Source organism: Mesitornis unicolor, unplaced genomic scaffold (assembly GCF_000695765.1).
Source record: "Mesitornis unicolor isolate BGI_N332 unplaced genomic scaffold, ASM69576v1 scaffold14625, whole genome shotgun sequence".
Lineage (NCBI taxonomy): Eukaryota > Metazoa > Chordata > Aves > Mesitornithiformes > Mesitornithidae > Mesitornis > Mesitornis unicolor.
The window spans coordinates 925-16,467 of NW_010186488.1; the positions used below are offsets into that span (position 1 = coordinate 925).

The 15,543-nt window shown below is 49.2% G+C and overlaps 1 protein-coding gene across 4 annotated transcripts; it reads right to left on the minus strand.

Annotated features, from left to right (window-relative positions):
• Window positions 1-496: 496 nt before the first annotated feature.
• On the minus strand, window positions 497-14,096 carry PKM (pyruvate kinase, muscle). Of its 4 annotated transcripts, none has more exons than XM_010185172.1 (11): window positions 14,002-14,096; window positions 13,620-13,789; window positions 13,148-13,239; window positions 10,375-10,506; window positions 9,985-10,171; window positions 8,886-9,156; window positions 8,039-8,189; window positions 6,997-7,149; window positions 2,991-3,157; window positions 788-969; window positions 497-649 (listed from the first exon to the last, which is right to left on the minus strand). In XM_010185172.1, exons 1-11 carry the CDS (start codon window positions 14,040-14,042, stop codon window positions 543-545), a joined length of 1,653 nt encoding a protein of 550 aa, XP_010183474.1. In that variant the 5' UTR covers window positions 14,043-14,096; the 3' UTR covers window positions 497-542. The 4 variants fall into 4 exon arrangements, with proteins under 4 accessions (XP_010183474.1, XP_010183476.1, XP_010183477.1 ...); XM_010185173.1 differs by lacking the exon at window positions 2,991-3,157 and adding an exon at window positions 3,657-3,823 and having other exon boundaries at window positions 517-649; XM_010185174.1 differs by lacking the exon at window positions 14,002-14,096 and having other exon boundaries at window positions 13,620-13,793.
• Between the last annotated feature and the right edge of the window lie 1,447 nt (window positions 14,097-15,543).

The window sequence follows — 15,543 nt, forward strand, 5'->3', positions numbered from 1 at the left end:
AGCTTCTCTTTATTGATGGATACTTGTGCTCTACCACCCCAGGGGTGAGGGCTCCGAGGTAGGGGGCACACACAACTAACACAGAGTGCGAGGGGAGCACGGGAAGCTCTGCGCAAAGATGGGGGGACACTACTCCCTCTCCTAAAAAAAATAACCAGCGTGAAGGGGGTGGATTTGGTCTGTGGGGAAGAGGGGTTCTGGAGAGGAGGAAGGGGAGTAGCAGTTTCCCTGGAGCAAACAGCAGGACTGTCACCCACCTGTCAGCTGTCCCCCCCATGACCCCAAAACAAGGCAGGGAAAGGGACATTTCACACCCTGAGGACAGTCACTATGACAAGAAAATAAAAAAACTAAACGCTTTTAAGTTTGTTTTTTTTTTAGTGATTTAAGGTCTTCCCCCCGCTGCTGCTGCACTTGGGCAGTGTTTATCAACCTACAGTCTAGGGACAAGGAGGACATCGCAAGCGATGGCTGCTCTAACACTGGGAGTGGGGGGAGCAGAGGGTGAGGGGGAAACGGGGGCGCCAGCAGGAGCAGGGCACTCAGGGAACGGGCACCACGCGCATGGTGTTGGTATAGCCAGAGCCGGGGCGCCAGCCCGTCAGCACGATCACCAGGTCTCCACTCTTGAAGAACCCACGCGCTTTGCCTAGAAGAGAGGGGAACATTACCACGACAGTGACACCACTTGGCACCTTGGTAACCCCCAAAATCCTCATCTGAGGTGTTCAGGATGCCCACACCCCCCCATCCTGCTCCCTGGTGAGGCAGGAGTGGCATCACTCACCGACATTCATGCCCAGGTTGACACGGAGGTCCACATCTTCTGCCCAGGCGTCGTGGGCCGGTTCTTTGCAGAGGACAGGGAAGATGCCCCGGTAGAGGTGGGCCTGGCGTGCAGTCTGGTCGTTACGGGTCACAGCGATGATGGGAGCCCGCGGGCGGTATCGGGACACCAGGTGTGCCGACCTAGGAGGAAACCAGGAGGTGAAGCAACTGCAGTACAAACACAGCCGCCCAAGGAGGAAGCTGGTGTATGGCCAAAGGGAGCACAAGTGGCGGCAAGGTTTGCCTGTCACCCTGGAGGGACATCAAGGCTGACCACAGGAGATATTGGCAAGAGCCAAGCTCACCAGCGAGCCTAACTCTCACTTAAGCAACTGGGAAGACCACCCCTTGGCGACAGTCTCTGCTCTGGTCTTGCGGGGTGGGGAAATCACCTCATCTGTAAGTTTAGGAAGTGCCATCTGCATGTTTTGGCCCCAGAAACAAGCCTTTATTTGTCCCCGTTGCTACGCTAAGGTGGCGAGACGCCATCTATGCCGGGCTCCGCAAGCAGCCCTCAGCATCTCAGCAGGGTCCCTGCAAGCTCCCCGTTTCGAGGAGCTCCCAGTTTATGGGATGGAAAGAGCTTGGCCAAGGAAGAATCCATTTGCCTCCCAGCCACGTTCACCTGTAGAAGCCAGCAACCAGACCGGTTCCTTCACACCAGCCTTCACTCTTGCACCCAACAGGGAGCAAGTGCAACCCAGGCCAAAATTTATACTGGGAAGTTGGGCACAGAGGCCTTAAAGCAGCAAGCAGCACACCCCGGGGAAGGAATATGGCTTCCCCTTTCCTGGGCATTACTCACAGAGGGCATCTGCAAATAAATGAAGATTAAAACCATGACATGTACAGCTCCACCAGCATGCCAGTATCTCCACTAGCTTTTGCAGCCTAGTTTAGTGGAGCCAAACTCAGCAACATTCAAAGATTGCTGCTTAAAGCAAGCTTAAAGCAAGCGGTAGCCATCTGCTCGAAGCACCCAAGCACACGTGCCAGCGCTCAGACAATCCTTCCCGTGCTGTCCAAGAAGCCTCCCAGCAGCTCCAGGAGATGCAGGTACTCAACAGGCTGTAACAGAATCCACAGCTAAAAATATTCAAATATCAGAGTTCAAATCCCTTTAAAAAGGTCAAGTGTAAGACTAGGACCTTTCACAAAGAAACATTAGAAGCACAGAAGTGTCCGGAAACTTAGCGCTCCTCATCTCTGCAGAAAGTGGCTGCTTCAACATCACTTTAAGCTGTAAGTTTTGGTGCAGGATTCACCCATGGTCCAGATCTTCAGAGCACATGATCACATTTCTGCTGCTGCACTATTGCTTTGGTCCGAATCCAGTGCAAGAAATTCAGATACTCTTCCAGAAAGCAGTCTGAGACTTATGGTCGGACGTGCTTTTTCTCTGGATGGGAGAAGCCAACCAGCGAGGCTCCAGCTCCCTTTCCACACCTGGAAGAGCGCGTCTCTACTCGACACTTGTCACCATCGCTGGACGGAAATCCCATAAAATACAGAATGCCCACAGTGCTGTCTCTCACCTGCAGCCAAGGTGCTGAGCTCACCTGAGTGCAGGCAGCTGCCGGTCCATTCAGTGAGATTACTCACAGGCAGGCAACGAAATAAAATCAAAAATAAAACTTCCAGCACTTCAAGTTACCCTGTGTAACAATTCTAGGCTAAGCAGCCCCTCTTCACCCCTTGAGCTTAGGCAAGCGGGGCTGATACTTAAACATTCAGCAAGGGACCAATAATTTGGATGCTACGAAAGGCCAAGACCTTGAGTTAAAAGAAAACGAAGTTCTGGATCCACTGAACTTCTGCCTTACTGTCAAACCGAGGATTTCTTGCCAAGAAGTTTGAATTCAAGCTGCAATGCTTATTTTCCCTTGACTCTTCCAGCCAGCGCTGCTGGCAGAGGTGCCATGGGGAGGCAGGGCCCAGCGCTGGTGCCACGCTGGCAGAGGCAGGCGGAGGAACTCGGCAGTTACAGGTGTGCAGATGTTTTGAGATGTCTGCCCATTTCCTGAGGAACTGGCTCCCGGTCACAGCCAAAACCCCAGCTTCACTGTCACGCCTCTGGTCTTTCAAAGCCATCTTTCTGCAAGTCTCCTGCCCCAACCCTGTCAGGAAGCGGGCTTGACCTGAGGGAACCTGTCACCTCCTACCTTCCAGACTTGGTGAGGACAATAATGGCCCCGCTGCAGCACTTGAAGGACGCTTCCACAGCGCCAACAGCAGCGGCCTCCGTGGGATCGCAGTTGAGGGAAGTCAGACGACGCAGTTCCTCAAATAACTGCCTGTGAAAGATAGCGGCTTCGGCCTCCCGGGCGATCTATAAGAGCAACACGCGTTCGGGAAGACAACACTCACATCAGTCGCTCAGGGCGGCACAGGGTAAGGTGAGGTGCTCTGCCAGCAAGGTGTCACCCAAACCTTCAGCTTTGGAAGTGACGAGTTACCAATCAGCAAGCCCAGATTTAGTTCTGCACGCTGGGGTGATGGCCGCAACCCTCAGCCACCCAAACAGCGCAGCCTGAGAGAAACCCTGCAATTCTCAAGGCTTTTTTTTCCCCCAGATTGGTGGCACCTGCTGAGTCACCTCACCCTGCCGAGCCCACACTCAAGTGACATCCATGCCAACTGCCAGGCACTCTCGCTCTGCTCCTGCCTACCTGGAGTCCCTCCCTGCCACAGAGAGCTCAGACCACAGTGGTTATGCAAGGCTGATACCATAAGCAGCGAGCTGTTCGCTAAGTATTTGCAGTGTTAGACCAGACCGTGTTTGTACTCAGGGGAAGCAACTGGCACTAAGCCTGCTCTCTGAGCCCTACCTGCCAGAGTCAGACAGAACTATCAGGGCTGCAGCTAAGCACTTAAAAGAGGCCTCCACTGCGCCTACTGCCATGGCATCGGCAGGGGCCCTGTTGTTAACATTGAGGCGTAAAATTTCTTCGAAGAGCGGACGATGAAACATTGCAGCCTCAGCCTCACGAGCGATCTGCAGGCCCGAGTGAGAGGGAAGGAGGAAAAAAAGAGGAAAGAAGGAAAGATACACCAGAGGAACATGAGATCACGTTAATTTGCTTAATCATCATAGTAACGCATGCAAGAGGATACTTAAGGTCAGGCTGTGAAACTTTTTGGCTCTCAGGTTGAGTTTGCTGAATGCAGCCCAGTCTAACCACACCAGTTAACTGATGGGGCCCTGGTCACTGGGCAGGCATTTCCAAAGTGGCACTCTCACTAGATTTTGGAGTCCTTTCAGAGCAGACAAACAAATTGCTTTTCAAGGACCACAGCACGCCGGCTCTAAGTCACATTGCACTTCGCAACTGCTTATTACTTCATTGAGAGACTCTTATGGCACCTACTTGCCTTCAACTTCTCTTTACAGAGCCAAAATGCAAGCAGGGCATTTTTAACAGCATCCTTATAGTCAGGAGACTGTCTCACTAAGCTTTATTAGATTTAGTTTAATTTGAGAGCCAATAAAGGTTTAGTTTAACTTGAGAGCCAACGGTTTCACCACCAAGTGTTGTACCAACTTATTGGGAAATAAACAGGAACAAGCCTTCCTTATAGGGTTGTTGCACCACATATGCTGGTGTTTGTAAAGCACCGGGCTTGGACAGCCGAGAGCTGTAGAGGCACAATGCAGGGCTTTCTGTTCAGGCCAAGCATTTGCAACGTTTGTGAAGTGTTCATCCTAGGGTGCTGGGAATCACTCTCATTTAAAGACAATTCTCAGCTCAGAGGGCTGCATTAGCCCTTGACAACCAGATAAAGAAGGCTTGCAGAGACTAGAAAAGCATGCAAAGGTTGATCATCTTTTCAAGGACAGCTTCATCCACTTAACTCTGGACAGTGAGCAGCCACCTCACAAAGCATGATGAGCTGATGTTTAAGCAGAGACTGAAGTGGCACGATAGTGAAAGCTTTGTAGTTAGACCCCTGCCAAATAAGAATTTTGCTACTCCAGTGTTAATGAATTATTTTACATGACACTAGGAATTATCCCTCTTCCACAGATATCAGTTTAAGCCAAAGCAGTTAAGTATCTTATGTCTAAAAATATCAGGACACATGTGACAGGCCATAATAGCAGCTCAGTGCCAGCTCTGCTCCTAAAGCAGTCTGGTTTGTGACTGCTGCCTTTACACTTGCTCTTAAGATAAAACGGAAACATTGGCCTCAAAACACTTCCTCCAAACACCAGAGCTGTTAGCCAGGTGGTTTGCCTTCTGATCCTGGTCCAAAGGCAGGCAGCTCTGCTTAGCACGCAGAGTAGACCTGAGTTTAGAGGGAAGTCTGCATTCCCCAATTTTAAGAAAACACATGCATACACATGTCTGCTTTGACAGTGGCTGCAGGAAGGCACAGCAATTCTGGACTCCACATCACAGCTGGTTTTACTCATACAGGAATGACCAGAATGCTTCCAGTTGGTATGCAGGTGGAGACACAGTGGGAGAAAGGAAAATGGAGGGGTGTTTAAACCTTGGTCCCATTAGACAGCATGGCCAGGGCAGCATCTCAAAGTAACTGTGGTTCATGAACCGGAATGGGAAGAAAGCCCACTCCCTCAGTCAGGGAGCAGCCTGACCGCTATTTGGAAGCTTGCTGATTAACTCAGGCACGTGGCATTTTTGCCACAGCAATGTCAGCTACTAAAGAGCAAGCTCGCTTCTACGAGGCTCTCTGGAATGGGATTGCTAAGAGACTGCCACACTGCAGGGACAGGCTGGGCACAGGCAGGTCAAGCATTTCAGAGAGGTGCAAGGACATCGCACAGCACAGACCCTGCCCTCAGCATCACAGCCCACATTTGCTGGCTGCACCGTGCTACAGAGGGAGCTTTACCTGGAATGGTCCTGGAGCAAACACAAACCCAAACCAATACCAATTTCAGGCCAGGGAATGCATACAGGAGCTGCTCTTTAGCAGCTGTTCTCTCCCCACTCCCTGGCCACTTCAGTTGGAAATAATCACCTGCTCTGGCCATGCTGCAGACTTTCAGATTGTGGCTATTCAGGGAATTATTGCTGGGCAGGGCTTCTCTTGACTAACACCACATCAATTAGCTCTGATGAAACACCCTGACTGCAGAGGGACATGCTTCTACCATCACAGAGTTGGCACCTTGCTGCTTATGCCACATTACATTAAATAAAGAGAATTGGCATTTGCTCTGCTGCACAGAGGAGGTTAAAGCCTTCAGTATTTCTACAGGGGCCTGGCAGAGCAAGCACCGCTGTCCCAAAGATCTGCAGGGAGAGGGAAGGGCATGCACTGGATCCCAGGCTCAGGCTACAGGTACAACACAACCTGCCTGAGTCTGAGCATTAAGGCCAGAAGGGAAACCCAGGTGCAAGGTTTGCTGCAGCAAGTTTCCAACTCCTGGCATAACATCAACTCTTGTGATTTAGGGGGTGAAAAAACCTGTGGAAGAACCTTTTAGGTACAGCATTAGCATTCAGCCCGTAAACCTGCAGTCACTGCCTAGTAATCATCAGGCCATATTCTGCATTTACCACGTGCAAAAGACACCACTCTATATTGACCAGGTAAAGGTAAGAGATATTTACATACTGCACTGCAAACAAAAACTAGCTGAGTTAATTAATATTATAAAACCCAAATTGCAAATAAAACTGGTGAGAGTTAAAACTGGTTAGAGTTGTCACTGCTGCAATTCCCAGCACTGGTAACTGGGGAACCAACACTTGTAGATACTTGGCATCAGGCTTTTTAGTCAGCTGAAACACGAGCTGGGTGAACTCGAAGCAGAGCAGAGGTTTCTGGCAGTTCAGGCATGTAAAAATACAGTGCTGTCAGTACTCGTGCAACAAACACCCTCCACACCAAGCACACCAGCCGCTGAATGCAACGGCACTGTAAATCAGACCCACGAGCCTCCCCCACCCCTGCCACAGAGGAGTCAGCCTTGCATTATCTAGAGATAAACTGCTTAAGCAGTTCCTTGACCCTGGAGAAGTTTAAGGAATTTCAGATGCCAAAACAAGTAGGGCATTTGAAGAAACTCATACCAAGGTAACAGCACAACCCCCTTTTGCTTAGGGCAAGGTAAGGTTAACAGGAAAATGCAAAGTTTTACATCTCAGGGCATTGCAGAGCAGTTGCCAGCTCTGCCAGGGCAAAGGCAGTACTCACAGCGTGCTGCATGCGAACTGCCTCAAGCGGGTAGTCTCCCTTAGCAGTCTCTCCAGACAGCATGATGCAGTCCGCTCCATCCAGGACAGCGTTAGCAACATCGCTGCCCTCAGCACGGGTTGGGCGAGGTTTCTTGATCATGCTTTCCAGCATCTGGAAGATAACAAATCCAAATATATCAAGACATTGCAGAAGGAGCCAGCTGCTTTTTCACTAGGGCACCTCAACGAGCTTGAAGTTTAAACATAGGGCTGAAGACAGGATGCAGCCTAAGGATTCCAGGAGAAAAAGAGTTCTCTTGTGGGTACAGGACAGAGAGGAGCCTGGTCCCTCACCAGCTTTAAATGTAAAGTGTCTACCAGTGAGAAAAAAACGCTCATTTTGTACCTGTTCTATATCACTCCTTTTCCAAGGAAATTTAACCCACACAGCTTTTAACCCACAGCCACAGCTCCCCACTGGGCAAACATCCCTCATTTCGGGGTGAAACACCACCTGAGGCAGCATTTCAGTCACAATACAGGAAGCACATGCTCCTGTAAAACCAGAACCTTGTCTGATAACTACTGTATAGAGCCAGTTTTTGCTTCCACAGCCCACGCACAGAGCAAGCACAGCCAGGAAAACAATCCTCCCAGTGCCCAAGGACTGTCTGTACGTGATCCCCACTGGAAAGGGAGCATCAGCTCTCTCTCTGACTAGCAGCTCCCAGAATAACGAGAAGGATCTTTCACTCAGTTTTTTCTGACATTACAAGATTCCAGGGCAAAGCATAAGTGACTTTTTTTTTCCCCTCTAATTTGTTTAGTCAGTCCAGAAGGCTGATACTGCATGAAGTTTTGAGGGGTAAAACCTTCAGTAGCCACACAATAGGTCCTGTGACCTTACTGGGAAGATCCCAAATGTATCTTTTAAGTGTCTCAAGATGAGCTGTTCAAGCCTCTCTGCTCCTGGCATGTCACTCTAGCCAACGCCATCAAGCCATGACAACTACTGAGGTCCACGCCCTGCCAGTGGCAAGCTGGCATCACATTTCCAGTACCTGAGTGGCACAAATGATAGGTTTGCCAGCCCTGTTGCAGCGCCCAATCATCATCTTCTGGGCAAGGAAGACTTTCTCAGCAGGGATCTCGATTCCCAAGTCACCACGGGCCACCATGATGCCATCACTGGCCTCCATGATCTCATCAAACCTGCCAGCAAGAGAAGAGGTTGGTTAACCCTGTTTTTATTGTAAAGCACCTTCCTGTCTGTTCTGTCCTCCCCCTCTAAAAGGGAGCATCACTCTGGAGCACGATACACTGCAACGCTACGGGCATGCGGCCTTTCCATGTGGTCTTTTGGTATCCTGCAACACCATGGTCGGAAGAAGAAAAACAAGACCAACATTTAGCACCAATATATATGCATATATGTAAAGTGCTAGATATAAAGCTTTCTAAAGCCATACAAGGAGAGTGAGGGGCCTGTGAGAGAGGGGCCCATGATTTGAGATATTTTAGTCTGATAGTTTGTCACAGGCTTAGCAATTCTCACACATGAACTCACCAATTTGCAACAAGAACACCAAGTTTGCTCATGTTTAAACTCACACTCACTACAAGAAACACCACAGATTTTTTGGGGATACAGGAAGACCATGGCACTGTCCCCACAAGAGATAGGGCACATGACAGTTACACAACCCGCTGCTCATACCACAGCTCCATCAAGTCCCATGCACATGGTGTTAAGTGACAGCTTGCTCTACCTCCCTGTTACTCAGGCTAGCAAGCTTGCTACAGCTGGCAAGCCAGAGAGCAGGAGTCCAGACTACAGCGTGAAGGGGCTGCATGTTCCTCCGTTGACACAGGGTGACAAGCCTGAAGTGCCACCTGCACAAAGCTCACCTGCGCACACCCTCGTGGTTCTCGATCTTGCTGATAATCTTGATGTTCTTTCCCTTTTCCCCTAGCACCTTCCTGACTGCATGGACATCAGCAGCTTTGCGGATGAAGGAAGCAAACACCATATCCACGTTCTGCTCCACGCCGAATTTTAGGTCCTGAATGTCCTTCTCAGAGACCGCAGGCAGGTCGACTGCAGCACCAGGCAGGTTCACTCCCTTCTTGCTGCCGAGCATGCCGCCATTCTCGATCTCCGTCATGACATAGTCCTTGCCTGAAACAGATGTGTTCCCACGGTCAGTGTTTACCAGAAAGCTCCACACTGCCAGCTCCCACACCACCTCCCTGCCCGGGAACAGCAGAGCCAACAGCGACCGCACACGATAAAAAAAGCACACCACCGCTCTCTTCACAGGCTTTATGTAACACAAACTTGCAGTTTACTCACGGGAGCACAACAGACTGGTTTAAAACCACTTCTACGCTGTTCTTGGAGAAGACACCGTTTGTTCCACACAGGAAGCTGACATTGCTCCCTCCCAAAAAAAAGCAACCAGCTTGGACTTCCACACACAGGAGCTCTGGAATACCAAACTGAGCATCCCAATAGCTTCATATCCATCTCCCTGCTACACACACTGGGATTAGAGGTGATACCTCGAGGCTAGACCAGTTTAGGCTGCACAATAAAGGAAGTATTGAGGACCTAACTTTGCCCCTGCGTTGCCAGTTCAAGCTAGTTTTGTCTCTAACTACCAAACTCAGGGTTCATGCTGTAAAACCAGTTAAATCCTGCATTAAAAGTATGAATTAACTTGGCTGAAGTATGAATCAACTAAAAAGACTTTGATCATCAGCACTGCTAAGTCCCTACCACACACTGACCTTTGAAGAGGAGTTTTAGAAACCCAGCTGAAGTTAGTTTTTGGGAACTTACTAAAACTGGAGAAGAGAAAGTTTCACTCAGTCTCACTTCAGCATTGAGAACCACACACTTTTCTTTAATACAAAACTGCAAGCTAAGAAATAGTTATTGGAGGAAAAGCACAAATATACTCCAAGGAAAAACCAAACAGGCACAGCTAGAATGGTTGTTACCCACCTTTCTCCTTAACCAGCAAGGAAATCAGACCATCATCCACATAGATTTTGCTGCCAACATCTACAACCTTGATGAGATTCTTGTAGTCCACCCACAGCACGTTCTCATCGCATTTCTCCATGAAGGCATCATCCAGGGTCACTTTGAGCGGTGCACCCTTCTTCAGCTCCACTTCTGCTGTGCCACTCTGTGTGTCAAAACAAGAGTAAAAAAAAATCAGCAAAAAAAAAAACCAGCATGCAGCCAGCTCCCAGCCAGCAGCAGTTCATCAAAACTTTTGGTAGTTGGTTCATTAACTTGTTCCTAGAGACGAGGAGGCCACAGGTCTAACAAAGTACCTGGTCTCATGCAATGAAAAGAAGTGGGAAAGGAAAAAAAAGAGCAACTTACTCCCTTAATGAGTCCGGTTCGGATTTCAGGTCCCTTGGTATCCAGTGCAATAGCCACAGGTCTGTAGGTGATGGGATCAGAGGCAAAGCTCTCTGTAGCTTCTCGCACATTCTTGATTGTGCCCTCATGATACTGGTAAGGAAAAAGAAGTCGGAAATGTTCAGGCAATTTGTATTCAGAAGAGTGCTTCCAAAAGCTTTGCTGAACATCTGCCTGTTCAACATGGAGGAACATCAAGAGATGGACAATTATGTGTGTGGAAATACCCCTGAATGCCATGAGAATGTCACAGCCAAGCGACTGCCACACACAGCTGCTCTCCTCCTTCCAGTGCACAGAAGAGAGGATGCCATCCTCTACGCCCCTCACTCCTCCACAGACTTCTGGCCTGACCCTTCTTATAAGTTCCACAGGTGAGCAACTGGCTTAAATTTAACTCTGGCTTAAATTGCCCCTAAAGATAAAGGATTTGCTAAGAGGACGTGATCCATTTAAGTATTTACATGTTGTTTTGAGAGCCAAAGGAATCACAGACAGAAGTTCAAGACTCCAGCGCTCTCAGCTTCCAAATTTTCTTGTGTACAAAAGCATTTCACGAACACTGCCAGTTTTGGCACAGATAATTCTGTGGGTAAACTCTCATCCCAACTACCTCAAACAAGCTACAGATGATCAGCAGATCAGTTTACCGATCTTGCTCAAACAACATTAAGAGATAACCTTGAGTGCAAGTTGCATAACACTTGACAGACTTTTGCAGATAAGAAGTACCCTTTCCCCTCTCTGTGCCAGACGGGACGTTTGCCCTGACTCACCTGGAAACAGCCAGCTCTCCACACGCCTCGACACGAGGCCTTCACACCAGCTTCAGTGTGGGAAGGATGCTAATCCAGTGCCAGAAAGGTGGGGCCAGAAAACGCCATGCTAAAGTCTGTGAGCATGCCCTTGGCCAGAGATACACCCCAACTGTTAACTGGTATTTAGTTCACTGATCAAGTGTGCATGTTGAGACTGGGAAGGCCTCAACCCTTCTGTGCACCGCAGCACAGACAGCTGCAGTACAGAAAACATGCCTCAACGGTGCCATTACATTTGGCTGGTCCCAGTCACCTGGGATTTTTCCTCTTTAGTTCAATACTGATGACTAACTGGCTCCTAGGGAGTCTGACTTCCTGAAGCGTTATGTATGCAGAAGAGGAATGCTGGCAGAGCTGAAAGTAGAATTATTTTTTTTCTAGATAAAGAGGTGGCAGCCAGTTGCTAAAGCACCTCTGCTCACATTGAAGCCCTGTTAAATGCTTTGGAGTGGACACAAGAACCAAAGTGATGGCTTGGTTTCAAAGAAAGCAAGAGTCTGGTTTCAAAAAACCAGACAGATTAAAATGTTGGGGAGATTCCCTGGAAACTGGAGTGTTTCAGAGGACTCAGGAGAGGATTTAAACTTAAAACTGGCTCTGGCCGATAGTCACACAACAGAAGAGGACAGCAAGACCAGACTCTACCGTAACCTAACCTCATCTGTATGAGATGTGCAATTAGACCTCACCCAAAGCAGCAAGCCACAGTCCCTGTCCTCAACCTCAGCTAACAAGTATGCAAACCACAGCAGCAGCTCCACTGGGCAGTAACGGTGAGAAAATTTGTAGTTTCAGCCTGGCCACCAACTCCCTGCCGAGCCACCTGGCCAGGCCCGAGAACCACCCAGCTGCAGGATTTGCCTACTGGGAGGCAAAGTTATCCCACGCTACCCTTTCTTCAGGCAGACTTTGCCAACTGCAGTCTATGCACTGACACTACCCCAGGGTGTTTAGTCAAGGTCCGACAGTTCTGCACAGTTAAGAGTCAGACCTTTTGATTTTGACAGCGCCCTGTGGCCTTTAAAGGCCATGAGGGTGAAAGGCCAAGCTGTTACGTGCTGGGAGGCTCACAGTTCAGTAAGTAAAGCCACCTACAGCTGCTACTGGCTACCATCTGACATTTTCTAAGCTGGAGGGCAGCCAGGGTTAAAAAAAAAAAACCTCAGTGGGAAGGCTAAGGGTGGCATTCTAGGCAACCCGGAATGGGATCCTGGGCACCTCCAGTTATCGCTGAGGATCTCATCTATTTAAAGGAATACGAGCTTGTCTGCCAGTGTTGATTTCTTTTGACCTTACTCTCACAAGCTCACTGCACGACGTCTTGAGCGCCATGATGGTAGCCTCATGGTTGCCAAGAGCACCAAACAAACCCAGGAGTCCAATTCTTCCAGCTCGGCACAGTAATTACTTCACATCACTAACAGTTCTCTTCTGAGACAGGGTTATTCATTGATAGTCTGCTTGCAAAACCCTCAACAATAAAACATGAAGCAAGATGAACCACCACTGGTTGCATATTCCTGCAGAGGTGCATGGAAAAACAAGGACAGACGTTCTCAGCTCCTGCTCTTAACTGAGAAATGGCAGTTTTGCACAGTGAACAGCAGGACATGAAGAACTGAAGGATTTCATGGTAAGAAGTTGGCACACGAGGGTCAAATATCAGTTACCTGGTTCCCTGGTACAGAAGAGGGTGTGGAACCAACTGGTACTGATTTCAAAATGGTTTGAAAAGTGCACGTAAATGTTATCAGCAATCACCAGGCTCAGTATGTACAACTGGCACCCTTTCCCCAAAAGTGGAGCTAAGTTTCACCTTCCCACACCAAGGCTGGTCTGGAGTAAGCTGGATTTCCCTCTTCCGTGACACACGCACAGCCTGGTCAGGGCCTTATCAGCTCAGACCCCACCCTTACCTCATGGGTGCCGTGAGAGAAGTTGAGGCGGGCAACATTCATTCCAGATTTAATCATTTCCTTCAGCTTTTCCACGGTGCGGGAGGCTGGGCCTAGAAGGAAGAAACAGTTTGAATATTAACTTGGTAAAGCTAATGAAATAACCCACACACATTAGTCTGTTTTATGTGGAAAAGGTGTAATGGATACAGACTTAATCAATGCTGAAGCAGCTCATCTCTACAGCAGCAAAGATTGCTTTAACTTGCCTTGGGAACGCAGCAGAACCTGACCAGTTCTGATTTCCCTGGCTGCTGGATTGACTCCTAGCAATAACATGGGTTAGGCAGACATAGGAAAGGCATGTTCTTTCAAGACACAAGTTCAGCCCTGGCAAGGTATGAAAGCTGAAGCCTTCCCACAATTTCCCTAACAAGTTTCACCAACGTAGAGGTTCACAGCTGCAATTCTCTCCTATCTAGGAATCGCCTACCAATGGTGCAGATGATGCCAGTGTTTCTCGCGATGGTTGGCTCCGAGTCGATGTCCAAGCGGCACATGTGCTCCAGGAAGGTGTCTGCCATAGCAGCATGCAGCTGCTGGGTCTGGATGAAAGCAGTCCCCGCATCGTGGTGCTTCGACATGGTCACTGGTGTCCTGTGTCTAGAAGAGAAGAAAGCAGTGCCAGGTTTAGGAATCACTCAGACTTGCTCATCAAGCAGAGACACCAACACACCCACGTGATGAATATGGAGGTAACAAGAAGGCTGCTACTGGGTCAAACTATCTTTATGTTCCTACTTGAGAGTCTTAGATACAGGCAAGACACACTGCTATTGCCATGTCATCCCCCACGTGCACCACCCAAAGCTCACCTGCCTGCTATGCAGATGCTCCCTTCATAGCTTCTCTTCATTGCCAGTCTTCCCCTGGAGCTACACAACGCAACAAAATTCAAGCACTGGAGTGCGTAGGCAGAGATTCTGCCTCCTCCCTCCCAGCTCTCCAGTCATTCCTCCTACAGCCCTCCACTGCATTTCCCATCACAAACTGGGGACCAGGGCAGCTCAGTGCTAGCGTGACTGCGGATACGCTCTTACACAGGCAATCTTCTGCCAAGAAGCGCCTAATCACACCAAAGTCCACCTAAGCTTAAAACCCATCCTTTAAGCCTGTACGAGCGAGTAGACGCAAGTTGATTAAACACACCACCTTGCAGAGAACGCGGAAAAAACTGAAGATTTCTCCAATATGCTCAAGGCTCTTCTTCAAACTGAAGGTGCTGTGGGTCTCCCCTGTCCACCGCACTCCCCATCACCCAGGGAGACAGAAAACCACCGCAAGGTTTAAAACTTGTTATTTTTTTCAAAGTTTGGATAAAAAAATGCCTCTCTGAACTCAGGCTGTGCTGGTGCTCCTGGGTATTTCTAATTGCGCAGCTCAGGCCACAATGCAGTGATTTTGTTCTCAAGTAACAGTGGCAGCTAAAAGCTGTTCGTCCTCTTCGACCTGCCCAGGCTAGACTGCCGGCATTCAAAAAGCCTCTCACAAAAGCATGATGCAAGGTGGCTACCAGCATAGGCAGATCACTAATGAAACTTCAAACAGGGGTCTGACAACGAACTTCACCCCCTGGGCACGCAGGGGATATTCAAAGCAGGCTGCTCTTTTGGCGGCCTTCACATATGGGAGATGCTCATAGAAACACAGGCTGCTGCTCAGCTAAAGGCAGAGGTAGAGCAGGGGCTTTGTTCTGTCTGTAAACAAGAAAAACAATCAATAAATCACAAAATGGTGTTAGCTGTGCACACCACCTAGCTCAAACATATTCAGCTTTGAAACAGAGGCACTAATGAACCCAAACACTGTGTCAAAGCTAGCGGTGCTGGCCATAATGAAGCCGAGCCTGTAAGGACCAGGCTGGGAGATGCCCCAATAGGTTGCCATGTGGCTGCCGGTGCCGCAGCCTCCAACGCTCCTCCCCTTGGCCCCTTCTGCTCCCCACCTACGTGCAGATCGTGCGGATCCTCTTGCAGGCAGCCCTGACTCACCATCGCCTCGCTCCCATGCGGCACAAAGGAGTCAGGGCAGTGAAAACCATAATTTGTCCTGGCAAAGCCTCCTTTCCCTCAGCCCTGCCAGAAGCTGCTGAGTCACCCGAGTCAGTACAAGAAGGTCTGCCCACATAAAAAGCCCGACAAAGTCCTATTATTATAGGAAAATCCACTGGTCAGACCCAAAACATTGTGTTTTAGCCCTCTAACACTTGCTGCCGCATCCTCCAACACCTGCAGAGCAGCATCGACTTCTCCAGATGCCAAGAACAACCCTAAGCTTTTGCTGGGAAATGGCCCTCATGCAAACATGGGTGAGGGGGTCTGTGTAGCTTCTGGGAAGGAGGAACATAAAACCACAGG